The sequence below is a fragment of the Sesamum indicum genome, linkage group LG3 (genome assembly GCF_026168435.1).
Source record: "Sesamum indicum cultivar Baizhima isolate 11 linkage group LG3, ASM2616843v1, whole genome shotgun sequence".
NCBI classification, from domain to species: Eukaryota; Viridiplantae; Streptophyta; class Magnoliopsida; order Lamiales; family Pedaliaceae; genus Sesamum; species Sesamum indicum.
Window position 1 is genome coordinate 117,434 of NC_142659.1, and position 26,225 is coordinate 143,658.

At 39.3% G+C, this 26,225-nt stretch overlaps 2 protein-coding genes across 4 annotated transcripts; one reads left to right on the forward strand and one right to left on the reverse strand.

Annotated features, from left to right (window-relative positions):
• The first annotated feature begins 15,657 nt into the window (after positions 1-15,657).
• On the forward strand, positions 15,658-19,173 carry LOC105156804 (putative receptor-like protein kinase At5g18500). Of its 2 annotated transcripts, none has more exons than XM_011073023.3 (8): positions 15,658-16,051; positions 16,446-17,092; positions 17,182-17,286; positions 17,744-17,866; positions 17,950-18,120; positions 18,236-18,365; positions 18,501-18,713; positions 18,800-19,173. In XM_011073023.3, exons 2-8 carry the CDS (start codon positions 16,464-16,466, stop codon positions 18,827-18,829), a joined length of 1,401 nt encoding a protein of 466 aa, XP_011071325.1. In that variant the 5' UTR covers positions 15,658-16,051; positions 16,446-16,463; the 3' UTR covers positions 18,830-19,173. The 2 variants fall into 2 exon arrangements, with proteins under 2 accessions (XP_011071325.1, XP_011071324.1); XM_011073022.3 differs by having other exon boundaries at positions 15,659-16,051; positions 16,442-17,092.
• A 603-nt stretch (positions 19,174-19,776) lies between these two features.
• LOC105156806 (Protein kinase superfamily protein) lies at positions 19,777-23,873 on the reverse strand. 2 transcript variants are annotated; one of them, XM_011073024.3, is made up of 8 exons: positions 23,700-23,873; positions 22,542-22,644; positions 21,801-22,051; positions 21,588-21,714; positions 20,791-21,064; positions 20,523-20,655; positions 20,310-20,396; positions 19,777-20,147 (listed from the first exon to the last, which is right to left on the reverse strand). In XM_011073024.3, exons 1-8 carry the CDS (start codon positions 23,871-23,873, stop codon positions 20,016-20,018), a joined length of 1,281 nt encoding a protein of 426 aa, XP_011071326.1. In that variant the 3' UTR covers positions 19,777-20,015. The 2 variants fall into 2 exon arrangements, with proteins under 2 accessions (XP_011071326.1, XP_011071327.1); XM_011073025.3 differs by having other exon boundaries at positions 22,542-22,658; positions 23,700-23,832.
• Positions 23,874-26,225: the final 2,352 nt, after the last annotated feature.

Consider the following 26,225-nt stretch of genomic DNA (forward strand, 5'->3'; position numbering starts at 1 on the left):
TCATAGGATTAGACGTCAAGAAATTGAGTGGAATTGAAAATAAAATAATAATTAATTTCATCATTTAGGAATAGTTATGTGTGATATCTCATGTGATAATATAATATGTTGTTTGGTTAAAGGAATTACGTAGCGATGCATGCAATAATCGCACGGTTCAGTTCTTTGATGGACTTGAGCTCCTTGGTGGGCTAATATCTCTTGCTAGCTTTTGGAAAGGGGACTTGCAAAAACAATGTTAGCACTCCAACCCTCAAGTCAATATCCAATATCCAAATAATAATACTGAAAAATAAGAATATGAGCGAATTACAATGAGATATAATGAATGATCGTGCATAAGAATGCAAAAGTGTGAGAGAAATTGCTTGAGCGTATTCAAAAGTTATCCCTTTCTTCAAGGGACTAAACCTGCTTTTATAATCGAGGTCACCCCAGCAATGAGGGGGTATGATCTCTGATAGTGTTAAGGAGGCGGTTTTACGGATTAGTATCTTGGGCATCCTTGCCTAGTTAATTAGAGGGATCTATAGGGGTTAGTCTAGCGAGATGGGAGTCCTTCTCTGTTAGGGGACTGTCCTTCTGAACCTTCTCGTCAGCTCCTTCTCTCAATCATATTTTGGTACCTAGAACATGTGCCTAACTGGCCGCCAAGGTGGAATTAGACTCTCTAGGCCTCCAATGAATAGATTCTTCACTTGGACTTTTGCTTTCTTGGGCCGCAACTAGGGGAGACTTGTGAGGTCCTTCTCTCCTTTTTTTCCTTCGTTGGGCTTTTTGGATTGGTCGTTGGGCTGAGAGGTGGTTCTACCTTTGGGCCTTATATTTATGCACATATCACAAAATATGATTAAAATGTAAACTACCACTATCATTTTAAGTTATTTTTATTTCAGCGTTGCAACTTGTAAATAATTATAAAAGATAGAAAAAAAAAGAAACTCTCAATATTTACTGAAATACAATTATTAAAATAATAATCTCGTGGAATATTTTTATCTCCTACATTCATATGAAGCATAATTTTTTATGTAAAAAATTGCACAAGTCAGATCTTGAATAGACTTGAGCTCCTTAAGGGGCCAAATTTTCTTCAAGCTTGAGGATGGGGACCTGCAAAAGTTATGTCAGCACTCCCACGTCCAAATCAGTATTCAATATTAAAATAATAATATTGAAAAGAGATTATATAAGCAAGGAATAATAAAATATGATGAGAAATTGTGAATAAGAATGACGTGTATAGTAAAAGTCACTTGTGAATGCTTAGATAGCCGTCCCCCTGCTGGAGGGGGCTGAACCTGGTTTTATAGCTAAAGTCCCCTAGTGGTGAGGGAGTTTGGTCTTTGGGGGAGTCAAGGAGGTGGTTTCCAGTACATAAGTTTCCTAGACATCCTTATCTTGTTAGATAGAGAGATCTGCAGGAGTCTAGTTTGCGGGCTTCAACGGGATGAGAGTTCTACTCCTTCAGAGGTTTGTCCTCCAGACCTCCTCGTCATATTCCTCTCCAAATGGAGTTTTTCCACCTAGACGGAATGTCCAACTATTTGCCAACGTGTAATCAGGTTCCTTGGCCTTCCAATAAACAAGCATTTCTCTCAGGTCTTCATTTCTTGGGTCGTGTCCAGGGAAGGTCTATTAGGCCCTTTCGTCTCATTTCTCATATTTGGGCCTTTTGGGCTTGTTATTGAGTTGAGAATTGGACTTGACTTTAGGCTCCCTATTTGTGACTGCATTATTCAGTCCCCTCCACTCTGAGGAGGAGGAGATCCGCCTAATCCTTCTTAGAGTAGAGTTTTCCCTCTGGTGGGGGAGTCCTTCTTCTCCCTTAGGGAATGCCCTTCTTGACGAGCATATCCTTATTCCTAGAAGGGAATTCTAGAGACATCCCCCTTGGACTGCATAGTATGTTTTTATTAGACTTAATTTTAAGGCTAGGGTCTAGCTGGTCTTCGAGGAGCGCATGCTTGCTCATTATTGCTTGTGCCAATGAGTGTAATGTAACCGCCTCTGCACGTGCCCCACTTCACTGGTAACTGAAAGGATCTCATGGCACGGCTAAAAAACGTGCTAGCAGAAGCGATAAATAAAAACGCATAATAATAAAATTGAAGCATAAAAAACAAATGAATCCATGGGGTGTACCTTTGGAGTTTCCAGGTTCGATGTAGTATAAAAATTTATGTAACAATAAAATATAATCATACGAGGTTATGGTTGGGAAAATAGAAGTAGAAGCGGAAATTAAAGTCGAAATTTACCTCTTAAATTTTGAGCTTCCAATCCGTTAGTTTCGTTGAGCGTTCACCCGAGATTCTAACATAGGAATCCTGCAAAGATGATCCACACCACACCAAAACATGAGACCTTGATTCCTTTTCTAGAAGGAATCAAGATCGAAAAACTCACTTGAGATGAGATGAAGGGGGCCTGCCGAATTCATGGTGATGGAGGAGGAATTTTTTTTTATGTACCGTGTAATGAATTATATTCCTAGTAATGAATAGATAAATAAGAATGTGTCTAGATATATTCTATTATCAATAAGGTAACTCTTCAATCAATTTCAAATAGAGAAGAGTTTAAATATGACCAAGCTAGCACTTTCCAAAAATGCAATTCTTTGGTCCATCAATTTTGCTAGTGGGCCTCAGTCATTGGGCCGATTTCATGTAAAATAAATTCAAGGCCCAATGAATTTTAATTAAATCCAATTTAATAAAGTTCATGTAATTGAGCCCCCTAGGTATTTAATTCAATTAAATATTCAAGCACAAATTGCCTCTTATTAATTAATGGAATCCAATTCATTAATTAAATAAAGATAAGCCCAATTCAAATTAATTCAATTAATTTAAATTTGAGTTATCCATCCAATGGACCTCATGTATGAGTAATCCAATTAATTACATCTTATGGAATCAATTCTAAATTAATTTCTTGTTCTTTCTCGGTGATTTGTGTGTGACTCTTTTGGTTCACTTTTCAGATAGACTTGGGCTAGTGTCCAACACTATTATTAATTAAATTTAATTTAATTAATATTTCTTAATTAATCCTTAATCAAGGAAGCCCGTCAATATAGGTGGCCGTCTAGCAACGGTCCATGGTACTAAAGACTAGGTGAATTTTCATGTGAACATTTAGGCTCCCAGTCCATACGGGTACGGCCTTTTTGTCTATCATCTTTCGCCCTTAGTCTAGGGTACGGAATTAGGTATCGGTTTCCATTCTGGACTAGGCATCTATGCTTAATACTTGAGATCGGGTTACACCAAGTTTCTCGATATAGGAACATCTTTTTCCTATTCGATCAATGACTGTGACCACAGATTCATAGAGCATGCATCTCCAAGTGCATAGGAGATACCTCTGTCACATACTGATAGAGGACAGATCCTCTTCTTGAAACTCACCGTCTTCGCTACATACTCCGACTGCACTGGACAAAGTTTATGATGATCATGTGTGTGACGCAATCACCTCTCGCACAGATCTAAGATATAGTCATTGTATGTACGTGACTTTCATGGTTCCTCAAGTCCGAGGACTACTCCCGTACTATCAAAGTCGAGGACTCAAATATATTGACCAAGCCTCTAAGGCTTCTATATGACGATCCTCGCTAGTTAGTTTAGTCAGTTCACCACCTTGTCAACTGACCCACTGAAACTGCATAGACATCCGATGTCTGTCGCTGATGAAACGCAATGCTCATCCAATGAATGTAATACGCAGTGCAAATCTTAGTAGGACTCTTGATGCCCAGTCTCGAGGTCCTCGACTTGGAACATTTCAGACCAACCTTCAGAAGTTGGTTTCATAGCCCTCATCTAATACGCAACCGAACTACATGGGTTATTAAGTGGTATGTGGGCATTTGTTATGACGTCAAAGCAGTTCTTAACATAATTTGATAAGCACAACAGACACATGCGCCAAAGACGAATACATGCCATATTTATCGAGATAATATTTTGTAAATAAAGATTGCTTGAATGATTCTAAACACCGCCAATTCAATTGACTTTTGGTCACCTATTCCAATAGGAAGAACATAGAAAAAACTACCCCTCAAACTATTAAGGGAGTTGGGAGTAGGAAAAAAGCGCACCTCCGTACGAGGGGTGAAGTGAACTCCAAAGGTACACCCTAAGTTCGTGTGATCCATAACATCCTCCATGAATTTCTTTTAATACACGTGACCCTCCATCCCAACGGTCCCTTGCGATACGCCCTTCCTCTAGCCAATCCACAATGAGTATCCTCCGATCCCCCCAGGGATGGCAGTTTGGACCTCTGGGGGGCATCAAATTCTAGCAAGTATTGTATGGTAATTCATCAAGTTCTGCAATCTTCTAGAACACTAGCTAGTTTAGACAGATAGTCAGCTTAATAACATTTTCTTCCCTAGGGATCTGTATGCTTTTAAACTTTGGTTTTAGCTCTTCTATTTGATGTAGGTATTGTACCATATTGTTATTCTTGACTTCATATATCTTTTCTATTTATTTGGTTATGAGCTGAAAGCCTAAGTAGGCTATTAAATGTTCGACCCTGACTTCTTGGGCCACTCCCATGCCTATTGCGAAGCTTTCACATTGAACTTCATTATCTAATGTTTTGAAATTGAAATTCATAGCAAAATACATATCCTCCATTAAGGGGTTGTGACGACCATGCCAACCCTAGTTCCTTGAGAGGTGGTTGATCCATCCATGTGGAGCAGTCATACTTCTTTGCTAGAGGATTCTTCTTAAAGGGGGTTCGCCATCTCAAAGACAAAATTACCTAAGGTTTGTGCTTTTTGATAGTTGTTTGAGGAAAATAGGAAATATCGTATTAGCATAATTCCCTAATCCACTTTATTAATATGCGCAATATATCAGGTTTCCCCAAGTTCTGCTTCAAAGGGAGGTTAGTTCTCACTCCTACAGGATGTGAAAGAAAATAAAGGCACAATCTTCGAATAGTGACGACCAAGGCGACGACCACATTTTTCTAGGGTTGTATACCATCCCTCTTCTCCATTAACTACTTTACTTTTACTTACATAGTATATAGGGTGTTCAATTTGGTTTTTTTTGAAATGCCATACGAAATCGAACCGAATAGGATATGTTCAGTTCGTTATGAGCGAAACTTTTTTGGGTTTTTCCAATTTTAAATAAAAAAATTTGATTTTTTGTTTTAAAAAAATTGTATATAGTTTAGTATTTTTTTGAATTTTATCCAAAAGTACCTGTACAAAAGTATCAAAATCTAAAACATAAAATGTACAATGAATGAAATATTTTACGAATACAATATATATTATATATTTTAATATAATTAATTAAAAAAAGAAATTCGGTTATTCAGTTCAAGAAATAGAATTTTAAACACCCCTAATAGTATATTGACATTTGTTTTCCTGCATCCTCCTTGAGAAGGACAGGGCTGACGACCTTAGGGGATCGTGGAGATGTAAAGATATAACGTGTCTCCTGGGATAGTTTGATTAGCAGTGGGAAACCAGCCAAATATTTTTTGAGTTCTTCAAATGGCCGGTGACAGCCTACAACCTATTGAAAGTTCTAAGCTATCCTTAGTGTAATGAAGAAGGGTAAGCTTTTCTCAGCTGATTTGGAAATGAAGGGACTGACGGCTACTATTCTTCCTGTGTCTGGCTGCTAGAAGCTTGTCGACTTTGGCCTTGATAATATTATCATTCTTAGGCTCGAAATGCCTTTTCTTTTGTTTACTAGCTTCATACCAGGATCTATGTTGAGGTAATGTGTGATAATGTTGGAATCTATCCCCTCCAAGCCTTGAGGGGTCCATGCGAACATCCATGTTCTATTGGAGACATCTTACTAGATCTTATTTAATCTTTTCTTCCATTTGGGATCTTATATACGTGGTCTTTTCAAGGTCTCCAGGTACCAATTCTAAGGTGAGGATTCTTCCGCTGGTTGGACTTTGGTTGGATCTTCTTTGTTAGGATTGGCCTCCTCCATCAATGTAGGGTCCTTCCCTTACCTCTTTCGAGACTCCTCCATAGGTAAGTTTTCAAGACCTTGCTTGTGTCTTTTATAGATGGCCTCCCCATAACATCTGTCCGGTTGCAGTTGGTCCCCCTTAACCTCTCCCACTCCTCTTGTCACATGGAATTTGATCTTCATATGAAAAATTGATACGACTACTTGGAACATATTGAGGGTAGATCTCCCCAGAATAACGTTATATGCTGAAGGCAAGTCCTTCAAAAGGGCTCCATTCCTAAGGGTTATGGGACTAATATCATGCCTCAGGGATGTTCAACCTCCCTTGCAAAATCGTACAAAGAAGTATCCACTACTTCTAAGGGGGTATCACCCAATTGCATTTGATTGTATGCTTCGTCAAACAGAATATGAATAGACCTACCTGAATCTATGAAAGTCCGGCTTACTTCATAATTGGCTAAGGTGGTCGTAATGACCAGAGCATCATTATGGAGGCAGTTACCCTGGCTCTTCCAGTGTACCCAAACTAGATGATAGGGGTATCCTCCACCACCTTGCCATTTAGTACTTCGTTTGTGGTGCTCTTCTCTATTTCTAGGTATTGCGCTTTCCTAGCCCTATGTGAATTTCCACCCATGGATGGAGGAGGGTTAGGGATTTTAGAGCGCTCAGTCACTAAGAACTTATGAGTTTCTCTTTTGTGAAGCTCCAGACTGGGTTCTTTAGACACTTTTCCTTTGCATTGTTCTCTTTTTTGTTAAGGGCCTGTACCCTGAGCCATTCTATTTTAGATGAGTCATTCTATTTCATTTTTCAAATGTCTACATTCCATAATAGTGTGTCCATAGTAATTGTGGAAATAACAATATTTGTTCGATTTGGGACGAGCGAGATATCTCTGGCCGTTTTAGGCCATGCGAGCAGACATTGCGCTCCATAGCCATGAGTGCTTGAGTGATAAGGACATTTAAAGGGGTGTATATAGGGTCCTCTCTTGAAAGTGGGACTTCTTGTCTCAAAACTCCGACCTAGGTTTCTTAGAGGGGGCATCCTCTTTAGACTCCTTTCTCTTATCGCCTCGTTCTTCTCTTTTTGGAGGCTTAGGCATCATCTATGTTAATGTATTTGGTGGTCCTAGCTAAGAAACCATCAAATCTTCAGGCAGGCTTCTCAGTCAAAGATTTGAAGAAATTCTTGTCTAGGAACCTTGAGAGAAGTCACTACAACCTTGACTTATTTGGTGCAGAGGGTACCTCTATAGCGGTTGTGTTGAATCTATGAAGATAGTCCTTCAGGGCCTTCGCATCCTTCTAACAGATTGCAAGAGGCTGAGCTCCATCTTCTGGTGTTTCATATTGCTAGCAAACTGGTACAAGAAGGACATGAATTTTTCAAAAATTCTAATCAAACCAGCCAGCAATTGGTCAAACCACTGCTGCGAGGCACTTCTAAAAGTGGCGACAAAGACCTGATATTTGATTCCATTGATGTAACAGTGTAAGAGAGTTGCATTCTCGAAATGAGAGAAATGCTCCAACGGGTATGTGGTACCATCATACTCAGTAATGGCATGAGTCCGACAACCTAGAGGAAGTTCATCCATCATGACTCCCTTAATTAAGAGGACCCCACGTTCGTCCAAGGGTGCTCCCATGACTTGATGGTGGGGTCTTCCAGTCCCTTCTATAAACACTCTAGATGGGTTATCCATCAAGGTGGAGTCCCTTCTAGAGGGTGCGGGGGCTGATCTCACTGGCATAGGAGGCTTCCTTCTCAATGACCGTATTGGTTTCCACAGGGGCTGCTAGGAGAACATGCCTTACTACCATCAAGGACTCCCTAATCATTGATGCAATCATCTATTATATGGTCCCCATCAGTCCAGGAGCCAATCTCCTTGAGGAGATGTCTAACGAAGTGCTATTCCGCAAGGGATCTGCTGAGGGATTAGAGCCTCTGGTAAATATTGCAACTGCTAACCCTCCATCAAGGGCTAAGGATGTCTCCGCCACTACTTGGAGAATTTGAGTGTTTTCAGTGACCTCTACAGCCTTGTCTTTGTTGAGATTGTTGCTTGGAGCTTCCATTGATTCTCATGTTTGAGTTCTGTGTTCCCACAGGTGACTACAATTGATGTATGCAAAAAATGCAGAAGTCAGATCTTCGATAGACTTGATCTCCCCTCCTTCTGACAGACCATGAAGAGGCTGAGCTCTGTCTTCCAATGCTTCCTACAACTAGCAAATTGGTGCAGGAACAAGGATTGAAATTCTTGGAAACTCCTAGTTGCGCCAGCCAGCATTTAGTTAAATCATTGTTAAGTGGCCCTGGAAAAACTGGTGATGCAGACTCGACACTTGATCCCGTTGGTGTAATAATGCAAGAGGGTTGCGCTCTCAAAATGAGACAAATGTTCCTAGGGATCCGTGGTGCCATCATACTCCGTGATAGTTGGGGTGCGATAGTTCAAGGGAAGCTCATCCATTATGACCCCCTCAGTGAAAGGGATGCCACGTTCTTCCTCCATTGGTACTCCAATCACTTAGTATTGGACGTAATGAAGCCGCTTTCGCCAGCACTGCAAGCGAGCAATCCATTAAGGGGGGACCCCCTCACAGTGTCGTGGGGGCTGGCCCTCAGGCCGGGAGCGCCTCCCTTCACTTGGTGTTTCAACGGCTACAGGAGCCACCACAGGTACTGAAGTACAACCATAAGTTGCGCCCACACTGCTAAAGTGCTCATTTGTTGCATAGTCTCTAGCAGCCCCGAGGATAACATTTTGGATGATGTATTTGATGAAATACTATTACATAGGAGATTGGCTACGGGCTCGACGTGTAGCACCTCCTACGATACTACATCTAATTTCTACTAAATATTATACCCTTCCTTAATTAGAACTCATATTATAAGCAATTTTCATTTAACCCATAAAATAAATTCTATTTTTATCAATAGAATTAGAACGAGAAATCTTGAAAGAAATGAGAACTTCGTATGCAAGAGCATGAATTAGAATAATAGAGTAGCAACAAAAGAGATTCTCGAGTGTAGAAGGAGAGTTGTTTGTTGAGGGGTACCCCCTATTTATAGAGGGGGAATAACTCAATGCTAGGAGTTTCGGTGAGAGGGATCCGCATGCCTAGCGATGAAGGCGTTATTCAGGAGGGATAAGGTTTCACCTTATCCGTTCCTAAAGCAGCAAGTCTTCGGATAAAGGGGGACTCCTTCTTTGTGCAGACCCTACTAGGTGGGGAGTCCTCTTAGGCTGAAGGGTCCAACTCCTTGAGGGCACCTTCCTCCCTTCGAGTTGGCCTTAAAAAGATGCAACACACCTTCGTACTGAGCTTCTTTCTTTGGCCAAACTTGCAGGCTTCATCCTTGGACGAATTCTGGGGTGGGGGGCTCCTCCTTGGGCCAAGCCTAGTAATTTCAGCAGGTCGTCCTCATCATGGATTGGTGGGCCTAGCTTGGACTTTAGATCTCTTCATGGGCCAAATGAAAGGGGGATGCTTTCAACCTCCTTCCTTTGCTAATCTGTTTTCTGGGAAGCATCGCCAAGACCGCCTGCCTATCTACTTTCTAAGGGGCACCTGTCAAGACAGCCCGTCTGTCTCCTTTCTAGAGGACACCTGCCAAGGCCGCCCACCTGTCTGCTTTCTAAGAGGTACCTGCCAAGACCGCCTATCAAGTATTTTTGGGCCACTCATGACTTGGGCCTCCTAATATGTTACGGCCTCTCGTTTCTTCTTTTTGGATCGTTTAGGCCAATCTATTTTTATTCACATCAATAGTCCTTCCACTCTAATAAGTAGAGATTTCGACACTTATTAGAGTAGAAATCTTCAAAGATGGGGTTCGAGAATGAACATTTCTTTTCTCCTTTTTCTTTCCAAACTCCTGTAAAGAATATAATTAACATAAGCATCTCAGAATAAGAAGAACTTACTTCGTGCCTGTATGGAGCAGGATTTTTTAGGAGGGTGCCTCCATGGAGGAGGGTTTAACGGGTGCCTTTTGTGCCTACTTCGATGTAGGTCTTTATTTTTCGGCACGAAAATATTAAATAACAAAAAAACAAGTATATATTATGAATAGATATTTCACGGAGAAAGTTATTATGCCTCCTAGGAGGAGGGCTTATTTGAGAGAGGGTCCTTCTTGGAGCAAGACTTAGAAATCTCACCGGAGGAAGAATAAGGTATCTGCTGGAAGTAGGCTTAGATGCCTCCAGGAGGAGGGCTTAGGTGCATGCACGGGATAGAGCTTACGAATCCTCCAAAGAAGGACCTAAGTGTCTGCCTGAAGAAGAGATGCGGTGCTTGTGTGGAAGACAGGGCTTTTTATGATAGGGATGTCTTTTTTGTTAAATCCCTACAAGCAAACATATGTTAACATATTAAAAGGGGTAAAATCTCCAAAATTATTAAAATAAAAAGAATTCCTTGAGGGAAGCATGTATATAAAGATTTATTTGCTGAGGGGATGCCCTCTTGTTACAAGATATTTTTTTAGGGAGATTCCTGCCATAGGGCAGGGCTTATTCTTAGAAGGATTCCCACCTGCTCTTCTAGGCAGCATCCTGCACTTTAAAAATCGAATTAGTAGAACATTAGAACTAAATAATAATGGTGATGGAGCTACTGAAGTTGGACCTTGAACAGAGGGAGTAATCAGTCGTAGGAGATCCTCAAGCGTGAGGGGACCATCCTTTCGAGGGAGTCCTCCAAGGAGGTGTGGACTCCTTCTATTGATCTCACGTCTTAGATTTGTGTTTTCCACAGACGGCACCAATTGATGCATGTGATTTTAGCACGGATCCAAAGGTATTGGATCTTGATGTTAGATTTGGACTAATTCAGTGAAAGCTCTTGAAAAAAAGGATATGCAAAACAAGATGTTAACACTCCGCTACTTAAGTTAGTTCCGAATTTAAGAATAGTTAAATATAAAGACACATTATAACGAGAAATCGTAAAAGAAATGAGAATTTTGTATGCAAGAGCATGAATTAGAATAGTAGAGTAGCAGCAAGAGAGATTCTCGAATGTGCGAGGGGAGCTGTCTGTTGAGGGGTACTCCCCCTATTTATACAGGGGGAATCCCTCTATACCAAGAGTTTCGGTGAGGGGGATCCACATGTCCAGCAAGAAAAGGCGGGATTCAGGAAGGGATAAGGTTCCACCCTATCTGTTCCTTAAGCATCAAGTCTACGGATGAAGGGAAGTCCTTCTTCGTGCAAACTCCTACCTGGTGGGGAGTCCTCTTAGGCTGAAGAGTCAACCACTTGAGGGCACCTTCCTCTCTTCAGGCTAGCCTTAGAAAGATGCAACAGGCCTTCGTACTGGGCTTCCTTCTTTGGTCAAGCTTGCAGGCTTCATCCTTGGACGGATTTTGTGGTGGGGGGCTCCTCCTTGGGCCGAGCTTGGTAATTTTCTGCGTGCCGTCCTCATCATAGATTGGTGGGCCTGACTTGGGCTTTAGATCTCTTCATAGGCCAAATGAGAGGGGAATACTTCCAACCTCCTTCCTTTACCAATCTGTTTTATAGGGGGCGCCTGCCAAGACCGCCTGTCATGTATTTTTGGGCCTCTCATGATTTGGGCCTTCTAAGATGTTACGGGTCTCTCGTTTTTTCTTCCTTTTGGATCGTTTGAGTCTCTTTGGATTGATCTATTTTTATGCATACCACAAGAGATAATAGACGTCACCAAAAGTTTATATTTACTCTTCGCAGATGTCCTCATATCAAGGAATAAGTCACAAAGAGACTATCTAAATTGGATCATAAGCAAATCATTAGTATTACTAGGTGGGTCATCAGTGTCATCTCAACTAAGAAGTTCTAACTACATAATTGGATAAATATTAAAATTTTAGTAGATTTATATTTTCAGTTTTGTAATAACTAGAAACTGAAATTTTCTCATTTCCCTATACTTATAAATGCTAAGGTTGAAGATAAAGTACAAAATATTGATGACATATGTCATTATATGATGTCTGCACAATATATCAAGTAAAAATATGATTTATCTTATAGGATTAAATATGAAATTATCATAAGATGTAATGATAATTACGGAGGGGATGTCACACGGAAGACTTGGAAGATCCTTTTATTGCTGGTCCAATGGGGGCCAAAGGTGTCCCTGCCACTTCCTAGAAGACTTAAGTGTCCCCGAATGCTTCCACAGTCTTTTGCTTGCTCAAATTGTCATTCGGGGTTTCCATTGATCCTCACATCTTAGTTGTGTGTTTTCACAGATAGTATTGTTAGAATAAGTGACCAAAAAACTAATTAGATTGATTATTTTATCGATTCATTCAGGCGCTACTCGATGCATGCAAAAACCGCACGTATGATGAGATTGGTGGACTTAAGATCTTTATGGCCAAATTTCTTCACAAGCCTAAAATGGGTATCTGAAAGAGAAATATTAACACTCTAATGCTTAAGTGAGTACATAGTTTTATAATGATAGAATTCGAAAAGAAAAATATAGTAACGAAATGACGAGCTATGGTGCGAAAATGATCAAGAAGTTTATGCTAGAAAGAGTGCTTGTGCATGTAGAAAAACATTAACCCTGATTGAGGGGTCAAGCCTACTTTTATAGTTGAAGTCCCTCGATGAGTGAGGAGTCTCGTCCCCTAGGGAGTCGGGGAGGCAATTGTTGTGGACAGGCCTCATCATAATCCGATGTTAGTTGGAGAGGTCCAAGAAAATCTGACCTAGTTGGGGGAGATCAAGGAGGGACAGGGGTCTTGCTAGCCATATCTTGATTTTCTAAGGTGGTTGGTCACATGTGAAGCCTCGTCTGGTCCTTGCTGTATTCCATGTGTGGTTCCTCGCCACCTTTGTCCGAATAATCTACCCCCACCTAAGCGAGTGTCCTTCTGGCGAACAGGGTGGCATTGCGTCTCTTGCCCCCTTGGATCGACAAACTCCCTCCTTAAGCTTCGTTCTTCTTGGGCCTCTTTGGGCCTCCTGCTTCATTGGATCTCTTTAGTGTGTGTTAGGCTTTTTGTATGTGAACCGTGAATTATGCCAACTATTTTTTGTCATATTAGTATCCTTCCCATAAATTAAGATTGCTAAGATTGGATCCGATAGTAATACCGCACTCTAATACTACGAACAAAATGTATGTTGTGCATGATAAGCACAATTTTATCATATCTAATCATAAGAAGGAAATAAAACAATTGTGTTTTTGTATATTTTTGGTGGGCTTCATGCTTTATTGATTAATTATGTGTGTGTATATATAGGAGTAGTTGGAGTGTAGTTTTAATGCTGATTCCTAATTATGAGATAATATTTAATTAATACAAGAGAAGTTTCGACATATGAAATTAAAATTGGCGTGATGGTGTCACACCGCCTGCCTTGCTTGGATTGGGGGTTTATATATCAATCTGAGTGGGCGCCTTAATTATTTATTAATTAGTCAATTCCCTGACTAGTGTTTCTGCGCATGAAATAAATGTCTGGTTCAAAGTCTCAACTAGTTGTTGAAGACAAAGTTATGGATGTTAATTCATTGCTCCCTAAAACAGACGGGTCGCATGCATTAGCTGAATGTTTATAATTAGGGTGATGAGGAGGTCTGCATGCATGCATGAGGATTATGAATGGAAGTTAATAGTAATTATATATATCGATCATAGCATTTGCAGCCCCCCAACCACCACACCACTTTCTCGTCAATCACACCACATAATATAATTATAATTATAATCCATTTCCTCCTCATCATCATCGTGGTCACTACTTTTGGGACTAACAAACATATTTTCAAGTGTTTTGTTTTGTTTAGACCAAATCATGATTAATGTTTGGTTTGGTGTATCTATACTAACATAACAAGAAAAAGACCACCATACTTATATAAATGCGGTCAGTGAGATTGGTGCATCAATTTTTATTTTTTTAATATAATATATTAATTTGTATATTTCACTTTTATTTATAATTAAGCATAAAAAATATTTATTATATACATACAAAAACAGCATGCCTTCTTAACTGGTATATATGAAATTAATTCGGCATTCCAGCAGCGCAGGCAGCAGGTAGCTTGGTCCCATATGTATTTGCATGTTGCAACATCTACAGTACTTGTGTACATAAATATATATGGCCGCATCGCTAATTGGTTAGCTCCGAACCATTTCTCTCTCTCCCAAAACTTAAATTAATGTTGCGCACAACTCCCAAATACATATTCCAGCTATTATATTATATATGGAGACAAGAATTTTTTCATTACAAAAAAGAATCATTACATAACTTATTTGTATATTGTTCGAATCAGCTCATTCTAAATTAATATATTTTAATACGGTGAATTAATCTACTTGTGTATAATTTCCCTCCTGCTGTTCATTACCTCCAACAAATTAACAAGCATATATATGGATAAATATATATAAAATAGTAGTCCTAACTTGTACATGCATTAGTTCTCAAATTTCAATGTGTCAGAGAATGGAAGAAAATGAAGGAGCCTGACTACATATATACTCACCCCACGCACGCACGCACGCACAATTAATCATATATACAAATATATTATTATTCATTTATGACGTTGATTTTTCCAATAACTTGTAGCTGTCTATGTTTCAATGGACAATATGCTTTTATGGGTTTGGAATCAATCAAGAATAAGAATAATAATCAAGATATATATCTATGCATCTAATTAGTTGTGATTTAGTTTATTTATTATTTATGGCACATTATTCCCAGATTTTTCGTCTTCCAGATGGCTGGCACGGCACCTCCATCATAATAATTATTTCCCAACAACAAACAGAGTGTCCAATTATATATTAATCATTATTTACAAATTCCAAAGTAGGGGAGATGAGACTTGTGCAAAAGCGTAGTAATCAACTTTGCCAACTCTTTTAATCAATTGATTATTTGTTGTATATTATATGTCCAGTCTGTTTCTTTGATCCCCCAAAGCCCCTCTCTCTCTCTCTCTCTCTTTATATATATATATATATATATATATATATATACTTAAATTGAACAAATTAATTTGAAGAGGAATAGCTACTTAAATATTACTCTAATAAACACATAAAATAATAATAGGATTTGGCATTGGGTGGATATGTAGGCAGTAGCTACTTTGTTATCCAGTCTGTTTATTTGACCTTTCAACCTGTCACTAAATTGCATTTAATCATTCACTCTCCACTTCCACTCCTTATTACTTGTCATCATTAATTAATAATATTAGACATATACATACATATACGCTTCTCTCTTAACTTTCTTCTATCATCATTTATAGATAAAACTTTCTTTGTCAGTATTTCATTAATAATACTTTTTTTATTCTAACAAATGATTCAAATACAAGTAAAACACACACTCACTCACACATTTGTCTACATTTACCACCACTTTTTTTATTTGATTATAACCTGACATACTTACATGTAGATAAACAGTCACATTCAACCTCAAAAAGTCATTCTTTTAGATCAACCCAGTTCATCTGATTTTGCAAAAACCAACACCAACATAGTTGTAAGAGAAGAAAGAAGAAAAAAAAATAATAATAAGGTAGGCAATTTAATTTTTAATGCTTCTTTTTTACTCCTACAGGAGTTTGTATTTGTAAGGCATTGCCATTTACCTACCACTGATATGTCCATTCCATGCCTTCTTGTTATCCCCACCCCGCCTGCATCACATTACTCCATGTGCTTTCCTGTGCACCTCCCTTCATCTTCAATACAACCTTCTTTATGCCATTTCCTTCTTCAACCAATCTCTACTCCTAACTAAACTCCCTTTATTAAACCCAACACACATCCCATTTTGCATACAATACACAAGAAAAAGCCTGCTGCCTGCTGCCTCTGCCTCTCTCTGGTTTGATATTGGCAATGCAGTTATTTTCTGAATCTGTCCAGGTTTTCATTGTCACTTTGGCTGTGCCCAGTCAAATCAGAGATCTGGGACTTTGAGTTTGATCACTGCAAAAAACAGAATTGGAATTCAGCAATTCCATACTCTTTTATCCGGCTTTACATAGGTAAAATTTTCAATCTTTATCACTTGTTTCTGTGTCTTTCTCTTTTTTCTTCTTCCTTTTTTTTTTTTTTTTTTTCTTTTTGCCCTCTCCTAATGTTGTTTTATATTCTAATCAATATTATGGTCGAAAGAGTCAACATCACCATGTACTGAATTTCAAATTCAGTTTATTCATGTTTCTTATGATTCTTTCTCCTTCATCTCTGTCATAAGGGTGTGTGTATATATCTCTGCTCAATGGGAAGTAAAATGGAAAATTTTCTTCTTTTCATTCTATCGTAAGCAGTCTTTCTGAAACATATAGTCTTGCTCTCATGCTGATAATGTCGTGTGGAATATTGGTTGAAACATATGGAGTGATTCTGTTTTCTGAGCGTCTTTCATCTGTCAGGCAGGCATTTTGAAGTTGGTAAATGGGTTCCGGTTTTAATTTCGATTGGTCCAAGAAAACTCACATCTTTCATCTCAAGGTTTGGGTTTTAGTCACCATCTTTCTCGGCATCTTTATACTACTTGTTCTATTGTTGCTATGGTGTTGTATCGCACGCAAGACATCCAAGAAAAAGAATACACTGCCTATAAGTCTGATTCCGAATGTATCCGGAGAAATCAAAGAAATAAAGATAGACCAGAATTCGGCCAACCATGTCGACCGTGATTCGGATATCTTCAATGTCCCGGAAAAGTATGGTGAAAAAGATTCTGATAAACTTTTGGTGCATTTCAAGAATGACAAGGAAAAGAATGATGATGGGAGCACTCAATCTGGTTCATTTAATTATCTTGACAAGGATGATTCTGCACTTGAATCTGGGGACAAGAAGGGTTCATCACATCCTATCACTGTCGCTTCCCCTCTAGCGGGTCTTCCTGAGCTCTCTCACCTTGGTTGGGGTCATTGGTTTACTCTGAGGGATCTGGAAGTTGCAACCAATAAGTTCTCAAAGGATAACATTATTGGAGAGGGTGGATATGGTATTGTGTATCGTGGCCAACTGATCAATGGTGCAACCGTGGCCGTGAAAAGGCTCCTAAATAACTTGTAAGTTTTTCATGGATTCTGTCCAATTAACATAGAGAACGAAGTTCTTCTTACCTGGATTTATGACTCTTCTAATGTTCTATATGTAGGGGACAGGCAGAGAAGGAATTTAGGGTGGAAGTAGAGGCTATTGGTCATGTCCGGCATAAAAATTTAGTTCGACTTTTGGGTTATTGTATTGAAGGCACGCATAGGTATGACTCCATTGCACTTCCTCTCTGTAAATACATCCCCTCCTTATTATTCTTAATTAAATGATGGTGATTGCAAAATATAGTCCCTGCTCTAACTCCATTGGGAGCAGATTGTGAATTCTGTTTTCTCATTGGTAGTCATAGCAAACAGAACTAGCTCATTTTGTCAAATTTAAAGAGGTCTTCTTGTGAACGCCAAATTATAAGCCTACTTCTGTTTTATTAGGGATCTAAAATAGATACAGTATTGGCTTCTTGTTTTCTGCTGTCTCATTCTGGTTAACGCCAATTTTAATCTTACACTTACATACAATTTATGTTGTAAGAAATAGATCACGAGTGATTTTCTATATATCTTCCGGTTACCACTGCTGTTTTCTTCTAAATCCTGTATGACAATGTCAGTTGAAACTAGAAAAAGTTATCTTCCAGATATGATTATAATACATGAATTCAGGTTGTTGGTATATGAGTACGTCAACAATGGCAATCTTGAGCAATGGCTCCATGGAGCAATGTCCCATCATGGGCACCTCACATGGGAGGGACGTATGAAGATTCTGCTAGGCACGGCTAAGGCGTGAGTCAATGTATCTCTGTGTTTGCCAAATTTGGATTACTAAGTTCTCTATTTCTTACTGTATAAAGATTGATCCCTTGCAGTCTTGCATATCTACATGATGCAATTGAACCCAAAGTTGTTCATCGAGACATTAAGTCGAGCAATATATTGATAGATGATGATTTCAATGCTAAAATATCTGATTTTGGACTTGCCAAGTTGTTGGGTGCTGGGAAGAGTCATATTATCACCAGAGTTATGGGAACCTTTGGGTGAGTATTTGATATGGGATCTACAAATTTTAGACGGGCTTGTTAGCTTTACGTTTAATAGGAATAATGGGAAATTGAATTTTTATCTGAGTCTCATGTTTTCTTACTTGTACAGATATGTGGCTCCAGAATATGCAAGCAGCGGCTTCCTAAATGAGAAGAGTGATGTTTATAGCTTTGGCGTTGTGCTTGTGGAAGCTATAACTGGCAGAGATCCAGTAGATGATAGTCAACCCGTCCATGAGGTATTCATGTGAAGTAGTAAATGTCTTAAGTTTTTGAAAAAGGCATTGACTTGTAATGTTTAGTTCTGAGGAATTAAGTTATTCATGCACTCATTATATAGTGCATCCATGTAATAATATTTCATGGTGATGCAGAAAAGCCTGGTTGACTGGCTGAAAATGATGGTTGCAGCCAAACGTTGGGAGGAAGTGGTTGACCCAAATCTAGAGACAAGGCCGTCTACATCTGCGCTTAAACGAGCTCTATTGACCGCCTTAAGGTGTGTGGATCCAAACGCTGAACAAAGGCCAGCCATGAGCCAAGTGGTGCGAATGCTTGAGTCAGAAGAATATCCAATACCAAGAGAGGTAGACTAGCTTCTAAACAAAATTTATCCCTAGTATTATATTGTTTTGGCAGTGGTGTGTGAATCGCGCATGCTTTTCCACTTCAGGGTCGTAAAAGGCAAAAGGAGAAACATTGATGGGGAGTTGGAGGAGTTGCAATCCAGAGCTGAAGTTGGCCAAAAGAGAAGACATGAGGGAAAACAAATCGCATAGAGATCATCATGCATATAGGAAATACTACTTTTTGGATGTTTTTACATGAAGTTGCAATGGTATAGACTATAGTATGGTGGTAATGGGTATGCCTCAGCCTCAAACACAAATGTGAATGAAGCTGCGGGAACATCCATACATAGTTGTTGGAAAAAGCAGCATATTATTATACCATGATGGTTTTTAATTCCTTTGTTTGAGGCATGCTGTATACAAGGAAGGAAGTAAGGAATTCTATGCTTAATTAATTTAATAGGCCAATTATGTATACAGTTTGTACAGCACGATTTTGACTTATTCAGGTTCTCATAATATTTTCCAACTAAATTACCTTCCTCACCCTTTCCATAATATGAATAAGCACATTGTAGATTAAATTATTAATATTTTTTTAAAATAAATATATATATATATATATATATATATATCTCTTATTTTCTAATGTTTCATATTTGTCTGCATCATCACATATGTGAACAACTAATGAATTACAAATGAAAGGGTCCTGCTTCCAGAAATAACTTACGACTTTTTAGGTCTGATAGCGATATTGTTTACAAATGAAAGACGTCTAATTGTGAATTGAATTTGCCAATGAATTTTAGGAGTTGTCATTTCAAATTAGAAAAAAATCTAGAAAGATCATAAATGTATTATTTGATTTGAAATTCCATGTATTCCTTCAATTTCAAAAATTTTGAGTATGTGAGATGGGGTAATGAACTGTATCCAATTAAAAAAGAAAAAAAGCAAGCATATAAGAAATTCATAATTACTTGCGTGCTTATTGGTGATCTGTTATTCATTCCCATTATTCACTACACTAATTATTGAGGTGCCTACCACACACACACTTCCTCGCGTTTGTCAGTAAACCCAAAGTAAAAATCATTTTTACACAAATCCAACAACCACCCTAATCTGTGCAGCTCAAACTGTTGTACACATAATAATAGTTTCACTTTGCTCTATAGTTCTAACAGCTCTGCATCAGAAAATGCTCACAGTTTTTTTCATAAGAATTCAAATCCGTCAATACCATCATAACATAATAAATATAATAGCCTCGCCAATTCAGCAAGCTTTCGAGGTTTAAGGAGATGAAAGTATTCACAAGTTTGGTGTATCAGTAGAAGGTCCAGATCGAGTATTCAACAGAGGCTGGAGAGCTTTTACTACAATGCTCATGTTTGGCCGAAAATCAGCTTCATATTGCACACACAAGGCAGCAACCGCAGCCATCTGTTTTTCACCAAATCATAATAATCATGAAGCAAGAGTTAGTACATCATATAGCACACATCAAAGGATATTCATTAGATGGGCAACTCAAGTACAATCTCTAACATACGAAAAAAGAAATCAGTTTAAACTATCAACTATTTAGAGAAATAACTCATGTACCTTTGCAACTGCCTTAGGAGGGTATTCGCCATTCAGTCTAGCATCGACACACTGCTTGACCTTGTCTTCACTGAGCTTGGGTGTAGCCTGATTCCAGTGTGCACATTAGTCAATCATATGCAAGCAGAAACAACTCAGAACTAGATGCCGCAAGAAATTAAGCAAAACAATGGTCTTAATATTCCGGAAATAATCACCAAGGAAATGGCATACCCATGTCACAAGACTCTGCTGTCCCCTCGGCAGTGTATGATCGACTGGTTTACGGCCAGTCAACAGTTCCAGAAGTACCACACCGAAGCTGTAAACGTCACTCTTTGAACTTAGCTGCCCAGTCATCGCATATCTACGACCCAAAATAGAAGAATTCAGGCTATACATTTTCAAGGATGGAAGCTACATTTGCAAAGCTAATCAGTTCGTTAAACTACTAGTTTACTACAACTATTCATCTCCAGGAAAGACTCAGAAAAGAGCATACTCAGGAGCATGATAACCAAAAGTCCCAAGAACACGAGTTGAATGAAGACGAGCTGCCATATCAGGGGCTTGATTTGACAAATCAAAATCCGCAATCTTAGCAACATCATCATCAAAAAGTAGGACATTGCTCGACTTGATGTCACGATGAATAATATGAGGCTGTGCCTTCTCATGCAAGTATTCTAGTCCTTTTGCAGCTCCCACAGCAATTTTAACTCTTTGTGCCCATGACAAGACTGGACCTGGCTGTGCACCTTTGACACCTTTGCGTCCTGTATTAACAGCTAAAGTTAGTGTTGTATAAAACAAATTAATATTATTCAAACAAGAGAAGCAACAAACTATAACGAGTGAACATATTCAAGATTGTATTTGCAGGCACTTCTCATAACTACAAAGCCATATAATATAGGAAACCTTTTTAGCAATCAAAAGTTTATTTCTGGAAATATTCTAGAACCAGACACAGGAGACTGGAATATTGGTTATACTCTTTAAAGATCAATGCCTTCGTTTCAAACAATAAGCATCAGAAAAGATCTTGATAATCACAGCCAACTTAAGGAAAGTAAAGATTATAGAATTAATTGCAGCATTGTCCATGTAAAAATCTAACAATTAACTAAAAGAAGACTTAACGTGCACCCCACATACCCACACCACACCAGTTGACTTCACCAACAATTGATTATTCACGGCCATTATTTAGTTTTCCATATTGTAAATATGCCAACAAAAATCTATTATTTGAGGCAAAAGAAGTGAGTTTCACTACAATAATTAATGCCAACTGACCATGAAGAATGTCATGTAGGGACCCATTTGCAGCATACTCATAAGCGAGCACTCGCAGGCCACCATCCACACAGTACCCAAGTAGCTCAACCACATTTTCATGCTTTAATCTGGAGACTATGGACACCTGCAGGCCATTTATTAAGCAACATATCTTGATGGAAACTCATACTCCGGGGAGCTATAACAACATGCAGGGTGTAAAGGCCAGACCTGTGCCAAAAATTCTTGGTCTGGCTGCTTGCTAGAGTCTAACTTTTTAATTGCTGCCGCCTGTCCACTTTTCAGGACTCCGTGGTACACCCTTCCATAGGATCCCTCACCAATCAAAGACTTGGAACCAAAATTATCTGTGATGTCCTTCAACTCATCCACCAGAATGGCAGGGACAGCAATCGGTTGCATAGTGATAGTCTGTTTGTCCTTTTGTGCTGTTTCTGTGGAATGATACCCTGCAGGGTTGCCTACAGAAAAATCTCTGCTAAGTTTAATTTATAGTAAATCAGAAAATCCATAGTGGTTAGCGAAGAACTACAGCTGGAGAAGCGACAGAGGGGTTCACCAATAGAAAGAACATGGTGGAACAATGTCGCTCTTAATATGACATTAACAACTTAAGATCAATTCAAATGAAAAGCATGAATTAACATTGACTGGTTGCTATATTTAATTGGAAGATGAAGGAGTTCTTCCTTTTCACCATTAACACAAGTTAGCAACTGCATAAAACATAACACTAAAAGCAATAAAATGACAAATCAAGACTTGAACTCAGCTTTTATAACCTAAAATTTAGATTTCCGGAAAAAAAATTAAGTTAGTTGCGTGGAGAGAAAACAAAAATCCATTCTAGTCCAATAAAGATTCTTTCAATCCACGCAACTAATCATAAAGTAAATTAGTAAACACTTAATAATTGAAAGCTAGGAAGTAGGAATGAGATAGAAACCTCACCCGCAGAGTGTGTTGTCATGTATGGCCCATTACCCGCAGCTTTATGCATGTCATCTTCCTCACAACAACCAAAGCAACTCATGATTTGCTCACCTAAGAGTACCTGAGGTAGAAAAGCTATCAGAAGACAACCTTAGGTCTCCATGGAGCACAAAACATAGTAGGGCAGTACAAGAGAAAATGAGAGAAAGGGAAAGTGTATCCTAAAGAAATAAGAAGCATCAGAACATAACAATCGACATAGTTGATTGATTTTCAGCATATATACGAATGGAAAAAACTACAAGAAGCAATGTTTTTTCCCCCATTGGCTTGAAGTGGAAAAAGTACTTAATTGGTTCGTTCAATCTATGTTATAATCTGCAGTGGCCCAAAGATAAAACATCTAGAACAATAAGAAATTCCAAAGCCTGAGAAGGCATTTCTTTTGACAAACAACATTTCAGTTTAAGATATGATATGTACACCTTAAATACCAAAGACGAGTCCATTGTAATAGAAGATATAATAACAAGCATAAATAAAAAAGGATGAGGAGATGAAAGGAAATAATTTATAGCAATAGCATCATAATGTTTTTAGAAAAATGACCAAGTCAGCCAAATTAGAGTGAATTTTTGTGTTCATGGAGTTCCTCAGTCAACTGAAGAACAAAAGGATCACTGTTTTTAGCAATCTAAGTTGGCAAAAGTTAAGCTGCGTGGCGCTTGGCATCAAAGGCAGCAGGTAGAAAGGTGGGAGGATCATATTTAAACAAGTGAAAGGTTGAGGAAGAAACAAGTGAAGTAAAGAACAAGTAGAGGTGAGGACCGGGTCATCCCAAAATTACAATCAAATGATATGTGTAATTACCAGTCCTATTTGATCCACTAATTTATAGTCCCTTGAGGAGAAACCCGCAAAAGCAATGTATGAATGTAAGAAAGCACATAAAAAAGAGCACAAGTTATCAGATGACATGAAACAAATTGAATTCCCAAAACAGCAAATAGAATTAGAACGAAATTGAGAGTGGATTAAAGGTGGAAAGTTGGACAGGGTTGATTACTTGTTCTATAGAGACAAAAAGTGAGAAACCCTCACAGATGATGAAAGAGGCAGAATGAATGATGTAGATGGCACATAGATCAGTAAAAGAAAAAGAAATAAAATCCAGACCTGAATAGAGAAAGAAAGGTATTTGCTGATGATGTTGGTGTGCAACTGTTGAAGAGGGTTGAGGAAAGTTGTGAGTGCTGCTGGATGGGGGAGATGATGATGGAGGAGGATGTGAATTGTGAAGAAGAAGACTTGAAGAAGAAAAGGGCAAAGCGCGTGAATTATAATTACCATCTTTATTTATTTAATATTAATAATCATGCAGAGTGTAGAAGAGAATTTAGAGAGCAGTTGGGGTTGGGCTGTCTCTGTCTTTGACTCATATCATATGGGACGGAGCTGTACAATAAGGAAAGGAAGCCCTCTTTTTCTTTTTATGTATATATAATAAATATTTTATATTTTAAAATGTATTATAAATAGAAATAAAATATACAAATTAATATATTATATTAAAAAAGAGAAAAAGAAAAAAAATTATCAATTTGATGGGTATGGCCCAGCGTGGTTTGGGCAAAAAACGAGGTGGGAAACCCAGACACCCCACCTACGTACGCCCAAGCCGAATAAAAAGGCTCAAAGCACACGACTCAACTCACCTATCCCAAAACCCCTACTACCAACCCAACCCTCATGCACACATCAGCCCTTGAAACATACGACTCAACACACACGGGCCCTCCATGTAGGCCCGTAGGCCCTTCCATGGCTGACGAGGAGTACGCGTGGCAGAAAGGCCCCCCATAAAACCTGGACTCTAGCGCCCGGCAGATTCCTAGAGGGTTGGGATCCTCCTCTATTTTGGACTCTCTCCCTCACTCAAATAATTAATCCTCACAATATAATCCCTAAAAAAGAGGGTTCAATCACGCTTTACCTCAACAAACTCTACTTGTTTCCTCAGGAACAGGAAGCAACATCTATCCCACGGCAAGGAGGACTCTCTGTTATAAATAGGAGGTCATATCCCAGTAGAGGGATGCCTTCACGCTGTCGAAACTCAACTACTACTTTCTCAATCTACTATCACTCTCATATAGTTGATTTATTCTTATTTCTTCAACATTTCATCCTGTTCCTTTAATATATTTTTGTTATTTGAATCATTATTTTTCAAATCCGGTACTAACTTAAGCATTGGAGTGCTAACCTTTTGTTTTGCATGTTTTCTCTTACAAAAGTTTTTATTCCATTAGTCCAAATCCATCTGCAAGATCCAAAAATTTTGAACTCGTGCTAAAATTCCACAAATCAATTGGTGTCATCTATGGAAAGTCGAACTAAAGATATGATTTACCACTAATCCCACAAATAAACAAAAAGCTGTGGAGATCCCCGACGGCACCTAACCTCTGCAGGTAATCCCAGGAACATCCCTGACTCCGATAGGAGGGTCCGCCCCCTCCATTCCAAATTTTATGATGCCTCCCAGGGTGATGCAGCCATTGGTTGATCCCCTAAGATGGAGCACTTCTTCCGACACTATGTTGGAGAATTGATTGCTGGGTGCAATACAACATGCCGTCGCCGCAGCTTTGCGTGAACAGATAGTTATATTGCTTCCTACTCGTCCAACCCCTACACTGGAAGCAGACGCCCTTCAAGAAGGTACAGAAAGAATTCCTCGGGCGGAGGCGCAGTCATGGCAGGAGCCCCCCCTCCCCTCCCGGGGTATAGGGGCTCCCTCCAACAAATCTACCAGAGGTCCCCCAACAATGACTGGCCCGTCTGGAGTGTCTTCAAAAGAGCCTCCAAGACATGCAGCACCAGATAGCGCGAGTCCCAAGGGAAGAATTACAAAGGGTTCTCTTCACGGATGTTGTAATGCCGATGAGCTCCCTGCAAATTGCCGTACTCCTACTATCGTTGAGTATGATGGATCGACGATCCTTATGAGCACCTGTTACGCTTCGAGAACGCAGCCCTGCTGCACAAATACATAGATGGGATCAAATGCCAAGTTCTTGTAACCACCTTCACCCGGGCCGCACAACAATGGTTTAACCAATTGTCCATTGGGGCGATAGGAAGCTTCCAAGAGTTTAGGTCCCTGTTTTTACACCATTTTGCCAGCAGCCGCAAGTTGCGAAAGACAAAACTTAGCCTCTTCGTTGTACGACGAACGGACAACGAACCCTTGAGGGAGTACTTGCAAAGATGCAAAGCAACAACCTTGGAAGTACCTTCCGCCACATAAGAGGTAAAGGCCAGTACCTTCTCATAAGGCCTTTTGGATGAGGATTTCATCAAATCCCTAGCCAAAAACCCCGTTTTGAAGTTCAACGCTCTCTTGGCCCGCACAACCAAATATATTAACATAGAATATGGCCAGGCAGCTAAGAGGAAAAGCCGAGGAGAAGAAAGGAAGGAGACCCGGGAGGAGACCTCCTTCAAGAAACCACGCACCAAGTTTCGGGATAAGAAGGCACCCTTCCATAGGATTCAGGCTGTGTATACCCCCTCATTGTGCCCATCACTCAGGCCCTCATGGCAGTCGAAGGGAAGGGTTTGCTCACCCGGCCCCGATCATGGAAGGAGCAGCCTCAACGCCCTAAATTTGACAAATTTTGTTGTTCCCACAATGAT